We start from the raw sequence: 26,827 nt of genomic DNA on the forward strand, positions 1-26,827 counted from the left end.
TAACAACACATACGCCACGCTGAACCTCAACACAGGGGCCCCTCAGGGGTGTGTGCTCAGTCCCTTGCTGTACTCCCTGTTCACTCATGACTGCATGGCCAGGCACGACTTCAACACCATCATTAAGTTTCCCGACAACACAAGAGTAGTAGGCCTGATCACCAACAACGATGAGACAGCCTATAGGGATAAGGTCAGAGACCTGGCCGTGTGGTGCCAGGATAACAACCTCTCCCTCAACGTGATCAAGACAAAGAAGATGATTGTGGACTACAGGAAAAGGGGCTGAAGTGGAGCAGGTTGAGAGCTTCAAGTTCCTTGTTGTCCACATCACCGACAAACTATCATGGTCCAAACACCAAGACAGTTGTGAAGAGGGCACGACAAAGCCTATTCCCCCTCAGGAGACTGAAAAGACTTGGCATGGGACCTCAGATCCTTAAAAAGTTCTACAGCTGCACCATAGAGAGCATGTTGACTGGTTGCATCACTGTCTGGTATGGCAACTGCTCAGCCTCCGACAGCAAGGCACTACAGAGGGTAGTTGCGTACGGCCCAGTACATCACTGGTGCCAAGCTTCCTGCCACCCAGAACCTCTATACCAGTCGGTGTCAGAGGAAGGACCAAAAAATTGTCAAAGTCTCCAGCCACCTTAGTCATAGACTGCTCTCTCAAATCAAATAAAATCTTATTTGTCACATACACATGGTTAGCAGATGTTAATGCAAGTGTAGTGAAATGCTTGCACTTCTAGTTCCGACAGTGCAGTAATATCTAAAAAGTAATCTAACAATTCCCCAACAACTACCTAATACACATAAATCTAAAGCGGTGAATGAGAATATGTAGAATGTAAGTATATGGATGAGCGATGGCCGAGCGGCATAGGCAAAGTGCAATAGATGGTATAAATTACAGTATATATATATATATATATATATATATATATATATATATATATATATATATATATATATATATATATATATATATATATATATATTTATATTTATATGAGTAATGTAAGATATTAAACATTATTAAAGTGGCATTATTTAGAGTGGCATTGTAAAAGTGACGAGTGATCCATTTATTGAAGTGGCCAGTCATTGGGTCTCAGTGAAGGCAGCAGCCTCTCTGAGTTAGTGAATGCTGTTTTGCAGTCTGATGGCCTTGAGATAGAAGCTGTTTGTCAGTCTCTTTCTTCAGCAAGCAGTACTGGAGCGCCGGTACCCCATGTATCTAGCCTCGCTACTGTTTACTGCTGTTCTTTAATTATTTGTTCTTTTTATTTCTGTTTTTCTTAACACTTATTTTTCTTTAAACCGCTTTGTTGGTTATGGGCTTGTAAGTAAGCATTTCACTGTAAGGTCCACTACACCTGTTGTATTCAGCGCATGTGACAAATACAACTGTATTTTATTTTAAATATACTTATATAAACGTCATTACGTCGCACAACGTCACCACGTGATCTTTCGTCACTATTTTGGAATGGCTTCCTGTATCTTCTCTTTTCACGCGCTCTAAGAACATGGATTACTGTTTAACGCTATTAAACCTTTTTTTAAGAACTACCATAGAAGAGGCAATACACCAAGAGAAAGATACAGGGCAATACAGAAACGGAAAAGAGAAACCTTCAATACGAACTTACAATGTTCTTATTCCAGTTACCAGAGGTTGTGCTCTACCACATTATGTCATATTTGGAATACAAGTCTTTGAGTCGCCTTTCTCAAGTTTGCAAAACAATTTACCATTTTGCAAATCGTGACGCCGTATGGAGGAAGATAGCAAAAGAGTTAATAAACACTGGAATTACACGACAAGGAGCAGATGTGTAAGAAATATTGTTTTATTCGTACAATAAGTAGGGTACAGTGGTCGTTTCATGATAAGCATCATGACTTCCCAAGAGTTGTTTACATCTACTTCCACGCGGCTTGCTACAGTTGTTACCATTCACACCGCTATCCTTCTCGATGCAAAGTTATGCAACACTGTAGCATGCACTACATGGGCTCTACTGTTTCAGCATGGTGCCCATGGAAAACGTTTATGTGTTGTAAAAACGCATACAGATAGCCTCGTGGTTACTTGCTGTAGATATCTGAACGGCGTTTACAAATAAGTTGTAGCTGCATAATAACACATTCCTTGTTGCACACAGTCATGGTGCTACATAATCCTTAGAAGAATATCATCGGCCAATGACTGCAGTTATGTTGACATGACGACACTGTTTGTCAGGATACATTCATTGTGTGAAATATATATAGCCTATTTCCCACTTGCTGCCGTGGAAGCCCTGAGTCTGACTGACTGGTCTAGAAACACTGTTCTAGAGAACCTAACATTGTGAATTGGACCTGAGCCATTCTGGCATTACTGCCTTCTCCCCCAGCACAGCGACTTATGCCAAAGTGACAGCCACTCTTATCAAACCATGGGTCTCCTTTGAGATGCAGCCTAACAGCAGTGTAAATAAACTTGGTAATCCTGCTGAGCGCTACAGGACACCACATCCCACAGCTCTGTGAGAGAAGCAGGCTGTTTCCTCCAGCCCACATCCACCCTCTCTGGCACAGGCCTCCTGAACACATTTGAACACATATGCTAGTGTTCTGGACGACAGTGTTGGGTTCAAGTATGACAATATGGGTCTATTTGAGGCCTCCTGCTATTCCTTGTGATATTCACACCATATCTGCTAATATACAGCACGCTATGCTGTAATTCTACGCCTGTTGGGCATTGTTTGTGTGCATTGTCCGTTCGGAGGTTTTATTTATGTGGTGTTCTTCAAGGGTTATAATTGTGTTATCACATCACTATCCATGTTACAGGTATCCCCACATCCCTCTGAAGGACAGAGTGAAGGTATCTCAGAACTGGTGCCATGGGATCTGCAGAAAGGAAGTCATGCTCAAATGGAGGATTAAGTGAGTGTGTATGTGAGTTTTGGCATCATGGCACCACAGTGTAGTTTCAGGAGTTTCCCTAATCCATCTCATCTCTTGCGCCACTGAACACACGACAGGGATTGGCTGGTGAAAGTTTAGGGAGAAAAAATGGCAAAAGAGGTCCTGAAGAGTTATTGTTAGTTTTTTAATGAAGCTGTATACAAGTAAAAGGTATTAAACATTGGAAAATGGTTGCTGAATAGCTCATAGTTCTAGATGTTGGGGCTGAAAAGCTCATTAGGAGTACCAGTAAGCACTATCCAGAGAGTCAATGGTGGGTTTACGATCTATCCCTAGATTACCATTCACAAGGTTTCAACTAGAGAGAGAATCATGCTCTCCTTTTAGTCATTGTGCCACCTCAATCTGGGTGATTGTGGAGGCCAGGTCATCTGATGCAGCACTCCATCACTCTCCTTCTTGGTCAAATAGCCCTTAAACAGCCTGGAGGTGTGTTGGGTCATTGTCCTGTTGAAAAATAAATGATAGTCCCACTAAGCGCAAACCGAATGGATGACGTATCGCTGCAGAATGCTGTGGTAGCCATGCTGGTTGTGTGTGCCTTGAATTCTAAATACATCACGGATAGTGTCACCAGCAAAGCACCATCACACCTCCTCCTCCATGCCTCACGGTGGGAACAACAAATGCAGAGATCATCCATTCACCTACTGCATCTTACAAAGACACAGCGGTTCGAACAAAAAATCTCAAATTTGGACTCATCAGACCTAAGGACAGATTTCCAACGGTCTAACGTCCATTGCTGGTGTTTCTTGGCCCAAGCAACAAAGCAACTTTTTTCTTCTTATTGGTGTCCTTTAGAAGTAGTTTCTTCACAGCAATTCAACCATGAAGGCCTGATTCACGCAGTCTCCTCTGAACAGGATGTTGAGATGTGTCTGTTACTTGAACTCTGTGAAGCATTTATTTGGGCTGCAATCTGAGGTGCAGTTAACTCTAATGAACTTGTCCTCTGCAGCAGAGGTAACTCTTTCTTTCCTGTGGTGGTCCTCATAAAATGTATTTTGATTTGTTTAACACTTATTTGGTTACTACATGATTTCATATGTGTTATTTCATAGTTTGGATTTATTCACTATTATTCTATAATGTAGAAAACAGTAAAAATAAAGAAAACATCCTGGAATGAATAGGTGTGTCCAAACTTTTGACTGGTTCTGTATGTCAGAGTATTTTCCATTATTTGATTGTGTGTTCCCCCTACAGCTTGTTGCCATGGATACAGCTAGACGGGGATGTGCTGTATCTGTCTCAGGCTGCAGACATCGGAGCGTACCATCTGAGGCCGGACACAGGGAAGCTCCAGCGCAGCCCCATGGCTCTGTTCTCAGGACACCTGGAAGACGTGTGTCGATTTGCTGTGACTGACACACACCTCGTTAGTGGAGGAAGGTAATCAGCAGTAATCACCTTAACTCAAACTCCTGAAAGGAATAATATCAGTGGTTGAAGTTCAGTCTATCATGTTGCTTCAATACTCACTTGCCATTCTTACTGTGTACATGCTTCAACTAAAGGTCATTGAAGCATCATCACTAATGCAGACCCACGGCCATAGAAGCACACTCTCAGTCAAAGATATCACATTCCACTTAATGTACTCATGTCTGTTATAGTGAACTATTATCTGCCTCTTTCAGTGATGGTAAGATCCTGGTGCACCACAGGAGGAATGGGTTCTCAATGGAGTACTCAGGTCACAACCAGGAAGTGAATTGCCTGGACTGCAGAGGAGGACTGATCGTCAGCGGCTCCAGAGACAGAACAGCCCGGGTGAGACACACTAATATTCTAGCACCAAATGTGTATGTTTGTTTAGATGATACTGGCTGAAATAGGGCTCCACTGTAGTTTCACATTGGGTGGCAACCAAAGTATGTGTCATATGCAAGCTTGGCAAACAAATTGATATCATTAACTCTGTGTGTTCCACCCTGGCTGCATTTACACAGGCAGCCCAATTCTGACATTTTTTTTGACTAATTGGTCTTTAGACCAATCAGCTCTGAACAAGATCTGATGTGATTGGTCAAAAGACCAATTAGTGGGAAAATATCAGAATTGGGTTGCCTGTGGGAACGCAACTTCTGTGGCACATTAGGGTGTACTGTCAACCACAGACAACTATGGTTTTAATGTTCATATTTTCTTAATGTTTCCTTTCAGATTTGGACTTTGTCTTCCAACTGCCCCAGAGACACGATCCCTATGAACGACAGGGTGTGGTCTGTGGCTATTAGTCCCACACAGAGGTATGTAATATACATGCCTAGAATGTCCCAAAACAGTCAAACAGCTACACTAACATCATACATGAGTGCACAAAAGGTAAAGTCCTGCCCCCCCGGACAACCCCCATCAGTCAGTACGACACCCTGACTTCAGTTATGCCATTGGCATAAAAACAGTTGTCAGCTACCGGTTTGGGTGTTAGTTGAGTTTGGGGCTAGATTAACCTGAGCGGTGGGTTCATTGTCCTCTGTTACTGAATAGGACAATATTTATTTCCCTCGGGTGGTCTGGGGAACGGTGAAAGAGGGATCGAGAGAGGTGAAAAAACAGGATATCAAGGCAAAGCGGGGTTGCCTTCATAGGCCCTTTGATTGCTCAGCCATGTAGCTACACACCCACACACTTAATGATGCTCACACACACGAAAGCAAGTACACGAGCACATACATACACACACTAGAGCGAACACACACACACACCCTTAATGACACACAGACGCACAAGGCTGTAACAGTATCCCTGCTTCACCACCTGCCCTAGACCGGCAGGCAGCTGATCCTTCAAACTGGCCTTAGCGCTGCCGCAGAGTGGAAACACCATGAGTCACAGCAACAAAGGGCAGCTCTCCTCGGCTGACAGGTCCCTGGTCAACTCTGTTAAATTCAGGCAATCAGAGACACCATCATCTTCTGGGTGGATTGTTCATGCATTACATTTCCATGAATTGACTTGAATTTATTCAGGTAGACCTGGAAGACTGAAACTGTAATGAGACTGGCTGTTTCTGCTCGTTGACCCCCGCCATACATTCATTCGGTATAAACTCAACTTCACACGCACACTTTTATTGTAGAAACACACACAGCCACAGACAGTATGAACTCACTCGATCGCTCTGTCACACACTCCTTCAGTATATATTGCTCTCACACAGACACACACATTCACATTGAGCCCCGGTGGCCCTGTCTGCTCAGCCAGAACTTTAGATCTGAGAGTATGGGGCGATTATCCACATCATTAATTCTCCAATTTGCTGGCTGAAATAGCAACCGTGCCTCAGCCTGCTGCCCCCTCATAATAAACCTGCTCCTTCCACACACTGACCAATGACCTGGTTAATTAATAGACCCCTGGAACCGAGGTGTCAACTCGCTGACAAACCTATAAGCCCACCTATCCCCTTGCAACCTCATCACTCCTGGAGCTAAGAGGATACAAGGAGAGAGATGTCATCGCTTAGTCAGTGCTTTGTCAAATATTACATGTGATGGCACTGCCAATTAATTTAAAATCGCCAATTAATTTAAAATGATTGCATGACACAGGTCTTGTTAATAAGGAAATGGCTCAAAATCAATCTAATAACCTAGCTCGTTATGGTAGACCTTTCTACTCTACCAACTGTGTCGCATGACCCAGGTGCTATCGCTTACCCGTTAAGGGTCAGTTAGGGGCATTGAAAGTTTGAGTTTTATCTTGTTTTAAATGACAGTTGACAGCGACAGGGAGCAAAATGGTGGAAGCAGCATGTTTTTTTGATTTGGCGGGAGGGGCTCCTTGTGTTTTAAATGTAATTGTCCCTGCTTTACGCTCACAGAATCTAAAGAGTAGGGGGTGCAGCAGGAGACGGGGCTGGTGTGATGTGTGAGATCAGCCTGCCATGCAATGGCTAACTGTAGTGTTGGTACCATACTGTAGCTACAACTTTAGGGCTGCTTTTCTAAATGTTACATTTGAGTCATGTAGCAGACGCTCTTATCCAGAACCACTTACACTGGTGAGTGCATACATTTTCGTGCTGGTCTCACATGGGAATCAAACCCACAACCCTGGCGTCGCACGCGCCATGCTCTCCCAACTAAGCCACACATAACAATGTCTGTTATGCTGTCATGATATTGAGTGCGACACTTGCAATTTGAATGCGCCTCAAGAAGAATATAATTTTTCGCATAGAATGTGACAGGCTGAACAATTGAATAGGTAAACTATTTTACTATGGGGTTTTCTGATTTTGCTGTTGCTTTCTTTTGTTGTTAGCTGTGGCATATTAAATGGGGTCAACAATTTTTCATCAGATAATTCAAATAACCAAATGGTACCGGATCTCAGCTTTGTCTGGCTCTCATTTTGATTGTACTGTAGGTGCCGGGTCTCAGGCTCGGCGGGACCCAGCCCAATTGAATCCCTTCTAACCATATCCACTTTTGTGGTCGGTACTACCACAACTATACTGATATTACCCAATGGCAGCGTTTGCCCTATATTAATTTAGCAGCGGCAGTATGAACATGGGCATTACGATCAGCTGCACTCCGAATTGATGATTACTTGTGTGCTGCAAGCTGTGGGCAGGATTGAAATAAACCCAAACCAAGGGAAACTGTTACGGTACCCTTCATTCCTTGACACACCATTTTTTCCTAGCGTTTTGCAAATCGCCATTTTGGACGAGACTGACATTATGATCAAAATGATCATATTTACACATTGTAGTACATTCGGACTCATATCGATGCCACATAGAGGCTGTTTTCAAAAAGAGAGGTTGCTTTTAAAGGCAGTCGCTCTTTAGAACTTTAAAATGTCGTCTCTCGCCCCAAGGCAAAATGTCGTCTCTCGCCCCTAGGCAAAATGTCGTCTCTCGCCCCGAGGCAAAATGCCGTCTCTCGCCCCGAGGCAAAATGTCGTCTCTCGCCCCGAGGTAAAATGTTGTCTCTCGCCCCAAGGCAAAATGTGTAGAATTGCAGGAAATTAGCTTTAAAACAGCAAAATGTTGTCGCTGCAGACAAGATAAGACCCTCTAAAATGTTCAGTCGGAGACTAATGCGGATGGGCAACACCATGCTCCAGCCTATTTATTTAAAGCCGCTATGCTGCATCAGTTGGTCTACAAATTATAATGCTTTTAAAGGGAAACTTATATTTCAGATGGTGTCATTCATTTTGGAGTAGAATGTCCTTCTACCAGAAATGTCCTTCTCACAGTCATTCTACAGAATGAAGCAGCGAATGGAATCCCCCCGCTCTGCTACACTGCCGCTGTCGCTGCTTTTCTCATATTCACCCTCGTGTTCAAGCTGTGGGCGGCGAAATGTTCCCCTCTCTTTATCCTTCCCATTCCCCCCTTTCTCTGTAATCTTCCTCTCTTGGTGTCCCTCTTTTTCCATCTCTCTCTCTTGGGTTTTCCAGTAAATATCATCTCAAAGTCTATTAAAGGATTACAAAGAGGTGTATTGTGGCTGCATTGAAATGCCAATGCTGATGTGACTCCGTGTTGGTCCCTGCCTACTTTGGGCGAGATTGATCCCAGCAGTAGATCTGGCCCCGATCTGGCCCCTTCTTTCATGCTTTTCTCAATTGAATGTCTTTCCACGCCACTCTGTGTGATACTGTCTCTGTCCCGAGGCCCACTTCATATAGGCTACCTGGGGTTGCAGGTAGCTTAGCGGTTAGAGCGTTGGACCAGTAACCGAAAGGTTGCTGGATTGAATCCCCGAGCTGACAAGGTAAAAATCTGTCATTCTGCCCCTGAACAAGGCAGTTAACCCACTATATATTTTTTTTATTTTTTATTTTTATAAATATGGCACATGGTTATTGGAATGGAATAGGACTGGGCTCTGTTGGATCCATGTCCTAGAGGTTTTCTGTCATTGACTAGCAATTGAGTAAGAGGGGTCACTGTACCAAGACTACACATTAGATATGAGGACTTGTAGTATTAGTGAGAGAGGATGAGGGCGGACATGGGTCTAAATGCTGGCTTTTCCACTCTCCCACCATGTCTCTATCTCTGTCTTTCTCTCTCCCTCTCTCCCTTTCTCACCCTCTCTTTCCACTCTCCCACTATGTCTCTATCTCTGTCTTTCTCTCTCCCTCTCTCCCTTTCTCACCCTCTCTTTCCACTCTCCCACTATGTCTCTATCTCTGTCTTTCTCTCTCCCTCTCTCCCTTTCTCACCCTCTCTTTCCACTCTCCCACCATGTCTCTATCTCTGTCTTTCTCTCTCCCTCTCTCCCTTTCTCACCCTCTCTTTCCACTCTCCCACCATGTCTCTATCTCTGTCTTTCTCTCTCCCTCTCTCCCTTTCTCACCCTCTCTTTCCACTCTTATAGTACAGTTTCTTTGAATTATAAAGAAGCGGGCAGGTGGTTAGTAGTTGACTGAGGAGTGCCCTGCGAATAGGCTTGAGCCAACAAGACCGGACAGGTTGAGCACTGGAGCTGTCGTGGCAGATCACACTGTTCGATGGGAGAGAGCATGGAGTCACGACTGAGTGGATTTCGTACCATATGTTGTTTTATTGTGTGATGATACTATGTATTGCTGTTGTATTGCTGCTCTGTAGGAAGAGTAAGGAAATGGTCTAGGAACAATGTAATGAAAGCAAGGTTTCTCCCACCTAGGGAATTCTTGCCATTGTTACCTCTGCGTTTTTATTGAGGGTTTAAGTCCGACTCTTTGTTACAAATATAAATGGATTGGCTGGAACTCTGGTGTTAATCGGATAACTGGGTGATTCTCATGAAAAATAATCTGTGTTGCTATAGTTTATCCATAAATCCTAAAAATGTTTACATTGAACTATTATATTTATTACGTACAAACACAGAGTCTGTGGACATGTCTCATTAACGTAACACTTTCTCAAGTTCCTGTAAAAACTCCAATCAGTTTTGATATAAAGTTTTATCCACCCGTGATGCATCATCTAGAGGAGTAGTAAAAGTTAAGTTAATTCATTTGCTTATATGCCTCCAGAATGAGGTTCTTATTCTCAAAACACCCCCCTTTACCCCACTTGGCCTTCTCATTACTGTAATGGCTAAAAAGCTCAAATTGGGAAAAGGTCTTACATTTTCTAATCATTTTATGATATGTGCATTTTCAGTGTTATGTTTAACTCAGGCCTTTTCATTAGAGGAGGAATGTTAAAAAGATGAATTGATTTCTTTATTTCTTTTTTTGGACTGTTGCCGTAATGAGAATTTTGTGGAAATTTTAGTAGAATGCATAATATCTGATCAAAAAAACATAGTAATAATTATGAAATTGATAAGTACAGATCTTAATCTCAGTGATCCAAGATATATACATTTTGTAAATATTTTAAAATGACACCTGAGAATTTTTGGATCAATTTTTTGTTTTGTGAGAATGACCCAACTGTATTCCATAAGAGATTCGCCACAAAATCTGTCACTCACACACCCAGAGTATCACCTATGTGCATGTGTTACAGGGTTAGCAGAACGGAATAGCCAATAACAGACCACTCCAAAGAACCAATTAGGGTTTGACGCTCAGTGTCAAAGAGCCTATAAGATCAATCCATTTCTCAGTGCCAAAATGCAGTTACACAATGTATGTCGGCAAGATTGGGGGGGGGGCTATACTGACCACTCGTAAAGGGGAGGGGGCTGGAAGCCACTGGAGGGAGAAGCTACCCCGAGGAGAGGTGAGAAAGGGGCGCTTTTTCTGGGTTTGTTTTGTTTAGAATTCCTCAAGCACAACTACAAAGATGTTGCAGGGGCAATGCCTTTGAACGTTTCCAAAGAAAATGATTGTTGGATAAACCGCCCCGATTCGCCACTTTCTCACCACGGAGGGAGGCTGACCTCTGACCTCTAGTATCAAAGTACAGGGAGACGCCCCCTCCAGCCCTGATTTTACCCCCACTGCTCTGCCCCACTCAACCGCAAGAAAAAGCCTGAAATTCATGTCTTTCTCTTTCGTCTCTCACAGGCTCGGCCTGTGGCTCAGGAGTCAAGAATTCAATTAGTTAAAAAAAGAGAAGAAAAGAGAGAGGCTGCAACAATGCAGCGATAAGGGGCAGAATGTGCATTCCCACACGCTAAATACAGGGCGCTTTCTCTGGGGCCCACAGAGCCGGAGGACCCACACTGCAGGAGGCAAGAATAATCACAGCTCCTCTGAACCACTCATTATACACACACACACACACACACCCACACACACACACACACACACACACACACACACACACACACACACACACACACACACACACACACACACACACACACACACACACACACACACCCACACACACCTGACACCCACATTCCACAGACATACGGTACCACAAATTTACACACAGGCACTCCTAAGCTACTTCAAACACATACCCATGTGCCCACCTCATACACACACACACACGCGTGCACACACTGCTCAAAGTCATTTTACAGACATACACATACTAGCACCTCAGACATACCTGACAAACACACACATACACAACTCACACAGGCCTCTCATTACACACCACCTCATACAGGTGTTCCTCAGGTTCACTTGCTCTACCTGAGAGACTAGGCCTGCTGTTCAATGTACAGAATGGAAACAACACTACTCGTGATCGACATCATGGCATAAATTGGGTTAATGATACAACTGCCCAGTCAACATGGGTTGGTATATCAGATTCTGTTATTGATTTCATTAATTGTGTTCTATCAACATTGAAATATCCCTCTTCTCGTGGATGGTCTAGGTTTAATTGATTGTTTGTTGAAAGCATTGATGTTTGTTTTGTTTCTTTGCACACAGACCTCAATTTGCCAACATGGTCCAATGGTCAATTGAATGGATGTTAGTTCTTATAATCCAGTATCCTAATGACTGTCGCTCCTTTCATGTTTCTGAGTGAGAAGAAGATGAGTGACAAGGTCTCTGATCATTCAAGGGAACCGGAGCTGAGCTGACACAAACCACAATGAATTAATCCTCATTTGTGTCTGTCTATTGGTCCTCAGCTGGTAGAGCATAGCATAGTTGGTTCGATTTCCGGGACCACCCGTATGTAAAATGTACGCATGCACGATGACTGTAAGTTGCTTTGGACAAAAGAGTCTGCTAAATAGTCTATTGTTGTAATCCATTATAGGAATCCACTAGACACATAATCGACATCATCTGAACTTTAATGTTTAGCTGTTGTTAGTTGGAGGATAGCCGTTAGTATAGCGAGACCGGATGGTGTTTTGTGTTTTCAATACATGGTGGCGGGCCGTTCTGTTCCGTTCCAGCCGGCTGAGCAGAGCAGCGCAGAGGGGCTGTGTGTGGAATGTCCTGGTGCTGTCCTGGTGACCTCAGACAGAGGGGACACAAACAGAAGCCAAAAGGGCCAAGGGGGTGGGGTATTGGGGGGGAGGGGGGGGGGTCTTGGCGAGCCCCTGCCATTGTCCCCCTCCCGGCTGATATAAAAGCATCATAACCCTTTGAGCTCAGACATATTTAGAGAGCAGATAAAAGCACTTTTTACAAACTAGATACACGGCGGGCACAAAGCCGGGGGTCAAGCGCAACAAATTAACAACCTCTTTTGCCTAGAGGGGGGGAGGAGGGAGGAGAAGGGGGCAGGGGGCATAGCTAAATCGCCCCTGGAGTCCATCGCCATGCCTCTACATTCCCAGCGCCTGCATGGTCTGTGTTCATCTCTGCTATTTAGCCTATTCTTCTGTAATTGGCTGGGGTTTAGTTTAGATAAATGGTGACTTACTTGTTTTGTTTGGAGTATTGTTGTTCATGCGATAGGTTTGTGTGGGATTCATTGAATTTCACGAAAGTGGTGCCAATCTTTGGCAATGGTGAAAGAATTGGAGTCAGGTCAAATGTAACATTTAATTTTGATGTCAGATAGCCACATATCCCATTTTAAACAGTAAGCTTCACTTTTTTGTATTTTGCAAATACACTTCACTTTTCTATTTTGCCATAAGCTACAATAGTGCCAGGAGAAATTCAACTGACAGTGCGTATCTGTTACCCTTGTCTCTCAGAAGAATAAACGTTGCAAGACTGGAGTGTAGTTGTTCCATTTGGTGTAGTACAGCTGTTTAGGTAGTAAGCTGAAAGTCCTACACATGGAAATTGTATCCTTTTGTAGTGACTAGTGATGCAAGCCAAATGCTAAAGCCAAACTGGTGGTTTAGAATGTGCAGCCCGACACCAAAGTACACCCCTAACCCACAGGCTGTAGAACGGACATATCATTAGAACACTAGAGTCAAATTCTGCTTCCTAAGTCCATACATTTACTTTCTGGTGTTTGACACTAAATGTACTTTCTATGTGTTTGACTTTCGGACTTGATTTACTGCAGTTTGACTCCAAGCAGGTTCAAATAGGTAACCTTTTTCATTTCTAAGGAAAGCAATTGGAGAATCCCCTATTAAAACTGAGAAATAATTATCATAACATGCCATTTGTTGGGCTAGATTCCTAGACCAGGCTGTTGTTCACCTCTTTGTTAGGAAACTAGAAGTGATTTTGGGGCTGAGAATGGGGATGGGTTAACAGAAGTGGAGCGTTTGCGGTGGTCTTGGGAAAGCGTGGAGCACCCTGTGCGGTCAGCTTGTTGATTTGGAGCTAACAATGTTGGTACTGTTGGGCTCTTCTCCCAGCAGGGGCTCAGTGTGCGTGTTTCTGTCTGTGTGTAATTATGTGTGTGCGCTTGTCTGTGATTGTGTGTGTGTGTTCATTTGGCTGGGTTCCCAATGGGGGCTGAGTTAGTTTGTGTGACCCTGCCACACAGCCCCTTAGATAATGCAGCCAGCTGATGAGGTTACCCAAACGGCAGCAGAGGCCCAGCATGTCCTTATAATGAGGAGTGGACTGGGAAGTAGAGGGAGAGGGAGAAGGTTGGGAGGCTACAGAGATGGGAGTGATTTCAGGATGGGGTGGTAGTAGGATCTCAGGGAGGTGATTGGGGGGTGAGGGGTTTTAGGGAGGGGAAACCTGTCCCACATCAGGCGAGAGAGGCTTTGACCTTAGCAGCTATAATATCAGTGAGTGATCTGACCCTAGATCAGGCCAGTGCTCGGGAGGACAGAACCGGTTCATTGTATGTCTGTGCTGTGTACCCCCCTTCCTCCCCCAGCAGAACAGAGCCCAGTGAGGGGTGAGTAATGTGAGTAATGGAGAGTAATAAGGGCCAGGCAGCGAGTGTGACCTTAACCCTATTGTATCTTGTGTCACCAGGGTTCAGAGGTCATACTCGCTGAGGGCCCGCCGCCCTGATTGGACCAAATGAGTTTACCCAACACTAATTAACGGGGGCTTTGCTAACGGGCCTCTCCGCTTAACGGGCCTGACAGCTGCCCCTGTGCCTCAGTACACCCTCCCGTGCCCCGCTCACGCCCCTCGTTACCCCTGTCTCAACGCAAAGCGCCTCCACGCCACCCTTACCCCATTGCCAACCCACCCAGCCGTCAGAGGAAGAAACGCCAACCAAACCACCCACCACTGCTTCAACACAGTTATCTGTCTACTTCTCTGTCCTTCTCTCTGGCTATTCTATCCCGCTGTTTTTGATTTGAGATCTGCCGTTCTTTCTTGAGATGCGAAAGCAGTTGATGCTGAAACTGTGAAGTAAAACGGAAAAATAGTAAATGAATAAGTGGTACAGAAGAAAGTAAAAAGATAATCAAATGGTGGTTGTGCCCCAGGGTGTTGGACCTTCCCCTGTCAGTCAAACCTGCAGGAGGCCCTAAGCCTCAGACCTGGGCAGAGCTAACAGAAGCCCCCCTACTGCCCCTCTCCCCTTTGGCCCACCCCACCCTCTACACACAGACCCTACTACACCCCTCCAACCCCTCCTCTCCTTTCACCCCTGTGCCGCCCATGCATACCTAGGCCACTACTTCCGACCTGTCAGTCCAATCAAAGGAGTGTTTTAGTTTCTCCTCTTTTCTCTCTCACCACTGAAACAATAAACGTGTGTCTCTGACCGGAGACTGTTGAGGGTGTCACGCTTTAGCTTTGCCCTTTGAGGTGTCTCAGTGTTCCCAGTTTTCCTAAACGTTCCGCTGTTGTCTCCTCCACAGCTCCTTCGTGACTGGCACGGCCTGCTGTGCGAACTTCTCTCCTCTGCGGATCTGGGATGTTGAAAGGTAACTAACTACACAACACACACACACAGATACATACTCCACTGATTCACACAGACTTTACACACCACTTACTACACACACACAACCCACAAACAACAGTGCACCATGACCAAGCATTTTAAGTACATTCCTATACCGTATAGAAATTTAGAGTTGAGCCCTTCATCGTCCACCAGTAGTATTCCTACCAACCCACTTCTTACCAACCCAACTATTCCAAGACCTCCCATCCTAGCCCATCTGTCAGTATAACTGATCACGGCAGTGAAAGTGGAACCTGGCTGTAATGATAGTTGTTGTTTCATCGTCCCGTCTAAAAGCCTTTGCTTTGAGAAGTTCAAAGGAGGGCTGGGAGAATTCCTGGCACTGAAAGCCCAAGCTTAAACCTGATACAGCCCTGACAGGCCACTGTAATTCCCAGCTTTACCTGCCGAATTAAACCTTCTGACACGTCCCGGGCCGGACAGAGAAAGGCGCTTCCTGCTCCAAATGACATGGACATTTGAGCTGGGGAAACGGGGGAAGGGGAGGAGAAGGGAGGGGAAGTTATTTGTGCGTTGCAGGTGTTCCGAAAATATATTGACACAGTGTACCAGAGCTCATTCTTGCTAGAAAACATGAACAACATGTCCTTGTGCAGTATGTACATGCAGAATAGTATTCAGGTATTGTGGTTTGTGGTTTTTTCTCAGTTTAGGAGTAAATATTTTAAGTCCCAAGCCTGAAAATCGTATGTTTTTGCTGTAGTATGATGATTGGGACAAGTGGCCTGGCTGATCTGTGTCCCCCACTGTAACTTCCTGTCTGGTAATCAGCTGAGGTACAAAAAGCGGTCTGGGAGAGGGCAGGGCACATACTGTACACCGATGACAGCAGGATGAGGGTTATGGGGGTACTCTGTTTGTCTGTAACGGTCTCTTATTTCCCATATCTCAGATGCACGTGCGCACACACAAACACAGACACACACACAGCAACCCCACCACACACATAGAGCACATATTCAACCTCTCCAGACACACCACCATCGCGATCCACCCCCCAACCTAAGACTACCAGCAGCATCCCAACCCAACCCTGTGCATTAGTGCGGCCACACTCCCTTTGACAGCAGACACATCAGAGAGAAAAGATCACAACCAAGACACCGTTACACCTGCAGCACCAAACAGCTGAGTGCATCAGGATCTGAACAAGACAGGAACCACAACATGTTGCTGATTCCAGAAATGACTTGTCATCCGAGGATGGAAAATAGTGGCACAGGATGTGACTGAGATCAAAGATGCTGATGCTCAGGTCATGGACTGCCACTTTCTTTAAGAGAGGGAAAGAGGTGAAGAAATATAGATGGAGAAAAAGGGGGAGAGAGGGAGACTAGGGGAGGAAGAAAGGGATATTTGTTCTGTCTGTGTTCTTTATGTGATTAATCTAGTTTCACAAAACAACTATTTTACTCTTAATTCTTTTTCAAGAAATCGTGACCTGAATGAAGCATGTCCTTGTTTTATGACAGACGTGGCTTTATTCTATAACAGGCTCATTAAAAATCAGTTTCTCTTTGTTGACCCATCTAAGTGTTGCCATGCAAAACCAGAACCTTCCCACTTATGTGGGGCAAAGGAACCTTGACCATTCACCCATTGTGGCTTTGATTTTAATTTAATTTAACACATTTCTTTTTTCTCCCATTGCAATTAATTCTGTGTCTTTTTCATCTCGATAGCACAAAGCCTATGATCACCCATACAGAGGGATCCCACACAAGTGGCGTTTTTGAGCGCACCCCAACTTTTCATGGTGCCTTCGCTCGTGGATAAACAGGGAAAAAGCATCAAAGAACCCCAACCATCGCTCCGAGATTCCCGTCAAAGGAGCCCCACAATCGCCTGGCAGATTCCTGGCATTCCTCTCTGAAAAGCGGGGGTTAAATGTCTGCGTTGGGAGGTCGCCCTGTTATACAAATTGCACGGGCATTGTTTTTGGAGAGAACGCGTGTGACATTTAAAGGTGGCCATTGTTCTGCCCGTACATTCCTGCCCGGTTCTGTGTCCCGCGGTTCTCCCAGCTCCCTGAGTCCCCACTGTTTGTTTTAGGGTCTGAAAACCCCAGCAGGACTCTTTCTCTACCTGTCTGACATCCTTTCAGAGGAGTGGCTGTTTCCCAGCGCGGACGTCCCCAGGCCCAGTTTAGACACCAGACTTAACCTTACAAGAGCTCTCCCACCCATACTGCTTTTCTATAGCCCCCCAACACCAAGAGAGAATCCCCTTAGCTTCTCCTGTTTAAAGTCTGTAAATTCATTCATGGTTCCTTTCACAAACTGGTTGTGTATATATGTGTGAGTGTGTGTGGCCCGAAAGCCAACCTGACTCCTGCAGTGAGACCAGATAGGCTTAAATCAGGACTAACTAATTCTCCCTGTGTATCGCAGACAGTCACTTCTCTCATAACAGTCAGTCAGTCAGTCCCCCCTATGGCGGACAGTCAACTAACCTTCCAAAATCAATTCAGTGTTGGGCTTCATTTTATCTCAAATTCTCACTATTTATTAACCGAAAACCGATTTTCCCCTTAGACAAACATGAGCATTCAATATTTTATTTCAGTCGAATTTCAGTTAATTTCCTCAATTACTGAGAATGTGATTTGCCTCATGTCAACCCCATATCACACCTAGTTAAGTCCCACATTCTGGCTCATCCAGGGTCAGTGGCACTAGCTACTCTGTAGTTTGAGTGGGGTCACAGAACATTGGTGTGAGAGCAGCAGTTCCCTCTCTCCACTCTCTGGAGTATACTGCCCATATGATCTATCTCCCAAGTGCACCTTACTGATCTCTGAACTCCCACATGTCCATATTGTAGACATCATCCTTGGTGACATGCAATCATTTGCTCCTTTTTCTATGTAGCACTTTTCACTTTCACCTTTTGTATTTTCTCGAACATGGATTAAATGAAGTATATTTTTGCATCTCGGCCTCCTTGGGTTTTTCCTTTTCATGGTTTGAGTACGACTAACTTTTCGCTACAGATTTTTTTTCTCTCATGCACCAGCCACTATTCATCCTAGCCGGAGCGCACACCCTCATATTTCCTTTCGTCATTCAATCAAATCAGCTACAGAATAGTATTAACTAACTTGTACTAAATGTTACCTGTTTTTATGGATCTAGTAGCATCTTAAAAAATATATATACAGTTGAAGTCAGAAGTTTACGTACACCATAGTCAAATACATTTAAACTCAGTTTTTCACAATTCCTGACATTTAATCCAAGTAAAAATTCCCTGTCTTAGGTCAGTTAGGATCACCACTTTATTTTAACAATGTGAAATGTTAGAATAATAGTAGAGAGAATTATTTATTTCAGCTTTTATTTATTTCATCACATTCCCAGTGGGTCAGAAGTTTACATGCACTCAATTAGCATTTGGTAGCATTGCCTTTAAATTGTTTAACTTGGGTCAAACTTTACGGGTAGCCTTCCATAAGCTTCCCACAATATTCCCACAATAGCTTCCCACAATATTCCCACAATAGCTTCCCACAATAGCTTCCCACAATATTCCTCTTGACAGAGCTGGTGTAACTGAGTCAGGTTTGTAGGCCTTGCTCGCACATGATTTTTCAGTTCTGCCCACAAATTTTCTATCGGATTGAGGTGAGGGCTTTGTGATGGCCACTCCAATACTTGACTTTGTTGTCCTTAAGCCATTTTGCCACAACTTTGGAAGTATGACATGGTCATTGTCCATTTGCAACCAAGCTTTAACTTCCTGACTGATGTCTTGAGATGTTGCTTCAATATATCTACATAATTTTCCACCCTCATGATGCCATCTATTTTGTGAAGTGCACCAGCCCTTCCTGCAGCAAAGCACCCCCACAACATGATGCTGCCACCCCCATGCTTCACGGTTGGGATGGTGTTCTTCGGCTTGCAAGCCTCCCCCTTGTTCCTCCAAACATAACGATGGTCAGTATGGCCAAGCAGTTTTCTTTTTGTTTCATCAGATCAGAGGACATTTCTCCATGTGTCCCCATGTGCAGTTGCAAAGCGTAGTCCGGCTTTTTTATGGCGGTTTTTGAGCAGTGACTTGTTCCTTGCTGAGCGGCCTTTCAGGTTATGTTGATATAGGACTCGTTTTACTGTGGATATACAGTGAGGGAAAAAAGTATTTTTTCCCCTGCTGATTTTGTACGTTTGCCCACTGACAAAGAATTGATCCGTCTATAATTTTAATGGTAGGTTTGTTTGAACAGTGGGAGACAGAATAACAACAAAACAAATCCAGAAAAACATGTCAAAAATGTTATAAATTAATTTGCATTTTAATGAGGGGAAATAAGTATTTGACCCCTCTGCAAAACATGACTTAGTACTTGGTGGCAAAACCCTTGTTGGCAATCACAGAGGTCAGACGTTTCTTGTAGTTGGCCACCAGGTTTGCACACATCTCAGGAGGGATTTTGTCGCCCCACTCCTTTTTGCAGATCTTCTCCAAGTCATTAACGTTTCGAGGCTGATATTTGGCAACTCGAACCTTCAGGTCCCTCCACAGATTTTCTATGGGATTAAGGTCTGGAGACTGGCTAGGCCACATGGCCCCGTCCATCGTCCCTTTGATGCGGTGAAGTTGTCCTGTCCCTCCGCAGAAAAACATCCCCAACTCATGTTTCCAGCTCCATGTTTGAATTATTTTTTTTACCCCTTTTTCTCCCCAATTTCGTGGTATCCAATTGTTTTTAGTAGCTACTATCTTGTCTCACCGCTACAACTCCCGTACGGGCTCGGGAGAGACGAAGGTTGAAAGTCATGCGTCCTCCGGCACACAACCCAACCAAGCCGCACTGCTTCTTAACACAGCGCGCATCCAACCCGGAAGCCAGCCGCACCAATGTGTCGGAGGAAACACAGTGCACCTGGCAACCTTGGTTAGCGCGCACTATGCCCGGCCCGCCAGAGGAGTCGCTGGTGCGCGATGAGACAAGGACATCCCTATGCAGTACAGTGCCCTTAACCACTGCGCCACCCGGGAGGCCCCACTTCCATGTTTGACGGTGGGGATGGTGTTCCTGGGGTCATAGGCAGCATTCCACTTCCTCCAAACACGGCGAGTTGAGTTGATGCCAAAGAGCTCCATTTTGGTCTCATCTGACCACAACACTTTCACCCAGTTCTCCTCTGAATCATTCAGATGTTCATTGGCAAACTTTAGACGGGCATGTATATGTGCTTTCTTGAGCAGGGGGACCTTGCGGGCACTGCAGGATTTCAGTCCTTCACGGCGTAGTGTGTTACCAATTGTTTTCTTGGTGACTATGGTCCCAGCTGCCTTGAGATCATTGACAAGATCCTCCCTTGTAGTTCTGGGCTGATTCCTCACCGTTTTCATGATCATTTGCAACTCCACGAGGTGAGATCTTGCATGGAGCCCCAGGCCGAGGGAGATTGACAGTTCATTTGCGAATAATTGCACCAACTGTTGTCACCTTCTCACCAAGCTCCTTGGCGATGGTCTTGTAGCCCATTCCAGCCTTGTGTAGGTCTACAATCTTGTCCCTGACATCCTTGGAGATCTCTTTGATCTTGGCCATGGTGGAGAGTTTGGAATCTGATTGATTGATTGCTTCTGTGGACAGGTGTCTTTTATACAGGTAACAAACTGAGATTAGGAGCAATCTTCACAAGGTCCTTTGCTGTTGTTCTGGGATTGATTTGCACTTTTCGCACCAAAGTACGTTCATCTCTAGGAGACAGAACGCGTCTCCTTCCTGAGCGGTATGACGACTGCGTGGTCCCATGGTGTTTATACTTGCGTACTATTGTTTGTACATATGAACGTGGTACCTTCAGGCGTTTGGAAATTGCTCCCAAGGATGAGCCAGACTTGTGGAGGTCTACAATTTTTTTTCTGAGGTCATGGCTGATTTCTTTTAATTTTCCCATGATGTCAAGCAAAAAGGCACTGAGTTTGAAGGTAGGCCTTGAAATACATCCACCGTTACACCTCCAACTGACTTAAATTATGTAAATTTGCCTATAAGAAGCTTGTAAAGCCATGACATCATATTCTGGAATTTTCCAGGCTGTTTAAAGGCACAGCCAACTTAGTGTATGTAAAATTCTGACCCACTGGAATTGTGATACAGTGAATTATAAGTGAAATAATCTGTAATCTGTCTGTAAACAATTGTTGGAAAATTACTTGTGTCATGCAGAAAGTAGATGTCCTAACCTACTTGCCAAAACTATAGTTTGTTAAGTGGTTGAAAAAAAAGTTTTAATGACTCCAACCTAAGTGTATGTGAACTTCCGACTTCAACTGTATATATATATATATATACCACTTTCTGGTGTAAGATGGAGTCTTAGCTATTCTACAGTGACTCTAACATGTGACGGTATTGACTCCCTGTGATTTCACAGACTCAAGAATGTGACAGGCTACATTCGGACAGACTCAGGTAGGTATGTGACAGTAACGACTCGTCGGGTTTATTTCATAGACTCAACCCATGTAACATCCCACTCAGGCATGCTTTGGACCAGACACAAGTATGTGATGGTGTGGACCCAGACATGAGATTGTCAGATCACACAATCAAGCCGCAGCTCAAAGGCAAGCGGCAGCCGCACTAGCAGATACAGTCCTTCTGACAGATTATATGGTTTGCTCCGTCCTGTAATTTTCCTGAGGCTCATAAAAGTGGTGACCTAACAATTTGACAATCCCGGCTGTTCTGCTGCTCGCCATCCACCGCACAGTGCTATTATGGCTTTAAGTTCTCGACGCAGATGTGAAGACCGCTTTCAGGGATCTGGATTTTTAGCGTCTCACCTTGGTGTTTGACATTTTTAGAGGGCCACGAAGACCTTGAGTGCGATCAGCACAATTGGGTTTGTCTGTGAGACATTGTATTTAGATAACGACTTGATTGGCCTATTGCCTTGTCGGTTGAGTTGTGTAGGGGCTATCTATAAGACACATTTGAGTTATGAGTCAATTATTCACATGTGGCTTGAGTGGTATAGGTGTTCTTTGTCCAACATGCGTTAAGCTCAGGGTTTTAGCAGTAAAAAGAAAATGAGGGATCGGTACCCCACACAGACACATATCCCAGAGAGAGAGCCCCATCACGGACTCCCCATTGGCCAGGCTTAGACCCCAGCTCTGAGAAAGCTCTCGTCCAATAAGACGCCACGTGGGGAAAGCCCTCGTCCAATAAGATGGCCCCCTGGGGTGAGGCTAGCGGATTACTAGTCTGCCCCTGGTGTTTGGAGCAGTGGGGGCACGAGCGAGAAGGGGGAGGGAGTGCGGTCACCAGGGCCAGTGGCCTCCTTTAAATGGTTGCTAGGGAGCAGGTATCAAAGGTCTGCGAGTAACACACAGTCACGGTCATGGAGGGAATTAAACCGCAACAAAGAGACAGTTATTCTGCAATAATCCGCCCTGCGGAGGGCAAGTTATTCTCCAAGAATCAGAGCCGCCGAGTGGGCAGCCAACGGAGGACTGTGATCACAAGAGCATGGTACTGCCCATACACACACCTTACACATCCTTTGTGCATTCATACACCACGATGTCTTCTCTCTCTCTCTCATTCTCTTTCTTTCTCTCTCTCGCTCATTCTCTCTCTTTCTCTCACACACACACCTCACCATCCTGGTGTTGTAGCGTGGGGGGATCCCTGTAATCAGTCTCAGAGCCCTCTCCCAGATAGAGAGGTGTTGACTTTGATCTCCTCTGGGTGGTCTGGAGCCAGTGGGATTGGGAATATAGAGATGGAGAGAGAATGGTAGTATATGGGAATATAAAGATACACACAGAGAGCTTAGGGGTGTATCAAGGATCGCTATAAAGACCGAGACAGGTGGAAATAGTGTTTTATCCATCTCACTGTGGGTTAAGGTGAGTTATACCTTACATCAATGAGTAGGGGCTCCATTTATTATTCATGGTTGCTTAGGGGCGTAAGTGAAAACTGCACATCCTCATTTGAAGCACCAAGGACATCCTGTATTGGACATATTAGTAGTCAGTGGCCAGCAGGCATTTATAGTATTGATACAGTGTAACATGCCTGTGATCTTAGGTGCAGAACTTCCCCTGAACTGTCTCTGTCTTCATCTTTCTTCTTACTTTCTCCCTATTTCTCCATCCTCCCTCTCCCTGTCTCTCAGGTGTGAGCTGCTGTGTTGTCTGGGTTCAGAGTTCCGTCGGGGTGCAGGTGTGTTGGATATAGTCTATGAGTCGCCTGTCCAGCTGCTCACCTGTGGCTATGACACCTACATCCGCTCCTGGGACCTTCGCCTCAGCCCCAGGTACACCGTCAATCAGTCAGCCGTCAGTCAGTTAGTCCATATATTAAGCTGTCAATCAATAATTTTGTTCGTATTTATGTATAAATTGTCAAAATGTAGATTCCGATCAAGCATTATGATTGGCAGGGAGGCGTTCTGAGCCATACCAAAACAAGAATAACATCACGGCTACATCATACACATCTACACACGTGCTATGAGTCAACACAGCACACATAACAGCACTAGCAACACAGTCCAATCATTCCCCTCCACTCCATCTTCCAAAAAGAAAGAGCACAGTATATTCCAACCCAGTCCAATCTGGGCGGTACCTGAATGATTCGGACCCTTGCACATTTCCACTACAAACCAAGCAGGGTCCTGCTATCAGAGGGGAGGGTGCCTTTTTATTTGGGTGCGGTGTGTGTGTGTGTTTGTGTGTATGTGTGTGTGTGTGTGTGTGTGTGTGTGTGTGTGTGTGTGTGTGTGTGTGTGTGTGTGTGTGTGTGTGTGTGTGTGTGTGTGTGTGTGTGTGTGTGTGGCGTGGGTCAGTCAAGTAACACAAATAAGAGCTGATTGTCAGTTAGCTCTGGGGAGTTGAACGGGGGGGCTGGGCTGGGAGGGGGTCCCTCTTTAGACATCAATAATTCACACACACAGCACCACCAGGAGGCTCCCTGGGACAGTGAGGTGGTGCAGGGTGTGTGGACCTTGGGTTCCCGCTGAAAGCAGGACTTTGAGTCTCGCAGACGCCTTGAGTGTAACTGACCAGCGGACAAAAACACATGCCCAACACACATACACACTTTGTTCTCTGTCTGAAATACAGTGTTGTCTTGGTGTTGTCTCTTATTATGGCTTTATGTTGTGTAGTGTTGTTGGGATGTACGTAGTGTCTTTTATCATCTCATGGTCTTGTTGAATATGTGAGTTTTGTGTTTTTGTGTGTTGGGTCATTGCATCATCTTTTTGGGGTTGTTTCTTTGTATTTATAGTGTGGCTTTTTGTAATTGGGTCATGGCAAATAGTTTTCTCATGCAATGTGGTATTGTCTTATTTAGTTATGTTTTTGTGTCGTGGCTGTGACATTCTCTGGGTGAAATGGTCAGTGTGTATGCATTTTGTTCACAAACTGTTGCATTCTCACCTCGTCCGACTAACCACACACCACGTCGGCTATAGGTTTGGCAGAGAGAGGGAAAAAGAGAGAAAGAGGAGTCAGCCCAATTGGCCTAGTCTACCTCATGCACTCTTGTCTCAAATTGTCCCAGAAAAACACACTCTGAGAAACCGACTCAGCTCAAACTCTCAGACACGCACAATGTTATTTTATGTCTTTACCTCAAATGCCACGACAGGCAAAGTAGACTTGTGATGGCGACCCTCCTTTGAGTCTGGTTGAATCGGTGCTATATTTGTCGATATCTGGTGGTGTCTCTCAACCCTTTAGTACCCACTAGCTAGGTTTACATCAAATTGACTTGTTGCCGTGAGTTTTTTTTTTTTATGTGTCAGGTAATTAATTGGTTGGATGGAAACCTGGTTAATTACAGGGAATTGAGCTTGCACTCATTGGATTGCTAAAATGAGGACGAACAGACTGTGTGTGTGTGTGTGTGTGTGTGTGTGTGTGTGTGTGTGTGTGTGTGTGTGTGTGTGTGTGTGTGTGTGTGTGTGTGTGTGTGTGTGTGTGTGTGTGTGTGTGTGTGTGTGTGTAAGCCTGTAAGCCTATCTGTATGTGCGCCCTTGTGTATTTGCGTATGTGCATACTTGTGAGAGGGACTCCAGACATCTGCCCTTCTGTCTGCTCTCGGCCCCTGTGCATCACTTATTGATGAGGCTCTAATGGATGATCGATCTCTATTGGCAGAACCCCCAAAATACTTCCCCTACCACCACCTCTTTCCCCAGCCAGCGCTCCAATACCCCAGCGCCTTTCCGTTAACAACAGAGGAAGTTTCAGCATCCTCACAAAACGCACGCCAACATACAAAACGTAACTTCCTCATAACATGCACACAGACATTTGCCTTCTTTAAAATTCTTCAGAGTGCACTTTCCTAAATCCAGTCACACTCTGCACTGTGTTGCAGTGGACCTTTTAACATAGCTCATCAACGTTAGTTGAACAAAATGAATGCCGTATTGCTGTCATGCTGTATTTCAAATTAAACTGATGTCTACTTTTTCTGAACATTCTCTGATGTCATTTCCTCCTATCCCAACAGGAAGTGTGTCATGGAGTGGGAGGAGCCTCACGACAGTGCCCTCTACTGCATCCAGACGGATGGGAATCACATGATTGCCAGTGGCTCCTCTTACTATGGCGTCATACGGACGTGGGATAAGCGGCAAACCCGCTGCTTAGAGGTGTGTGTGTGTGTGTGTGTGTGTGTGTGTGTGTGTGTGTGTGTGTGTGTGTGTGTGTGTGTGTGTGTGTGTGTGTGTGTGTGTGTGTGTGTGTGTGTGTGTGTGTGTGTGTGTGTGTGTGTGTGTATGGAATCGAATGTGTGTGGGTGAGTGCCATTTATGACTGTGGTTGTCCTTGCCACAGATGTTCCAGCTGTCCTCTGCTGTGAGTAGCCCAGTGTACTGCCTGCGTTTCAACACCTCTCACCTGTACGCTGCCCTCGCCACAGCACTGCACTCTCTTGACTTCAAACAGGGCCCCCGGCCTCGCAGATAACACCCACTCCCACAGACAGCTGTTAGGATTTAAAACAATAAATTCAATGTTTTTGACAGTAAATGGCTTCATTCTCTGTAATAACTGGAACACTGAGCTAGAAAGACCGTTGGGAATGTTCATGCATGAAATATCAAATATGGGGATACGCCACACTGATACCAACATATTAACCTCTGCCAGGGCAACACAGATCCTGGACTAGAGGGCATGCAATAACCTGTTGTTACAGAACTAATCCAGTGGCCTGGAGGCCCACAGACACACACAAACAGGCTAAAGCCCTAACCTAGATAAGTCTTCCATTGAAGAACACACAGGGAGGTGTTTCCACCTTACACTTTGAGTGGCTGTGGGTTCTGTCATTTGCTTTGAGGGGATAAACCATATTAGCCACTGACAGTAACATAGAAACACTGTGTTTAGTCTTCCATTCATTTGACCTCAACACCTGTGATCAATCAGTTTTATGGATTGAAGTGTTTGAGCTTAGAAAATCCACATCTTATCATGTAAGGATTCATTTGATGGACAGATGTCAAATATACACACATCTGGCATATCAAAGTTCTAGAAGCATATCCAAACCCCACGTACACCTGGCGGTGTGTCAGTCATTGTAGATAGTTCAAATTAGACTCATTTCTGTCTTCGGATTCGTTTGGTCAGTGGGGAGAGATA

General features: G+C 44.9%; 1 protein-coding gene across 1 annotated transcript; it reads left to right on the forward strand.

The window, feature by feature from the left end:
- Positions 1-1,390: 1,390 nt before the first annotated feature.
- Positions 1,391-26,209, forward strand: fbxw4 (F-box and WD repeat domain containing 4). Its single transcript, XM_035754158.2, has 9 exons — positions 1,391-1,844; positions 2,851-2,946; positions 4,198-4,383; positions 4,632-4,764; positions 5,158-5,243; positions 15,081-15,146; positions 23,338-23,478; positions 25,689-25,830; positions 26,015-26,209. The coding sequence occupies exons 1-9, from the start codon at positions 1,660-1,662 to the stop codon at positions 26,144-26,146; spliced, it is 1,167 nt and encodes a 388-aa protein (XP_035610051.1). The 5' UTR covers positions 1,391-1,659; the 3' UTR covers positions 26,147-26,209.
- The last annotated feature ends 618 nt before the right edge of the window (positions 26,210-26,827 follow it).

This window comes from Oncorhynchus keta, chromosome 36 (genome assembly GCF_023373465.1).
Source record: "Oncorhynchus keta strain PuntledgeMale-10-30-2019 chromosome 36, Oket_V2, whole genome shotgun sequence".
NCBI lineage: Eukaryota > Metazoa > Chordata > Actinopteri > Salmoniformes > Salmonidae > Oncorhynchus > Oncorhynchus keta.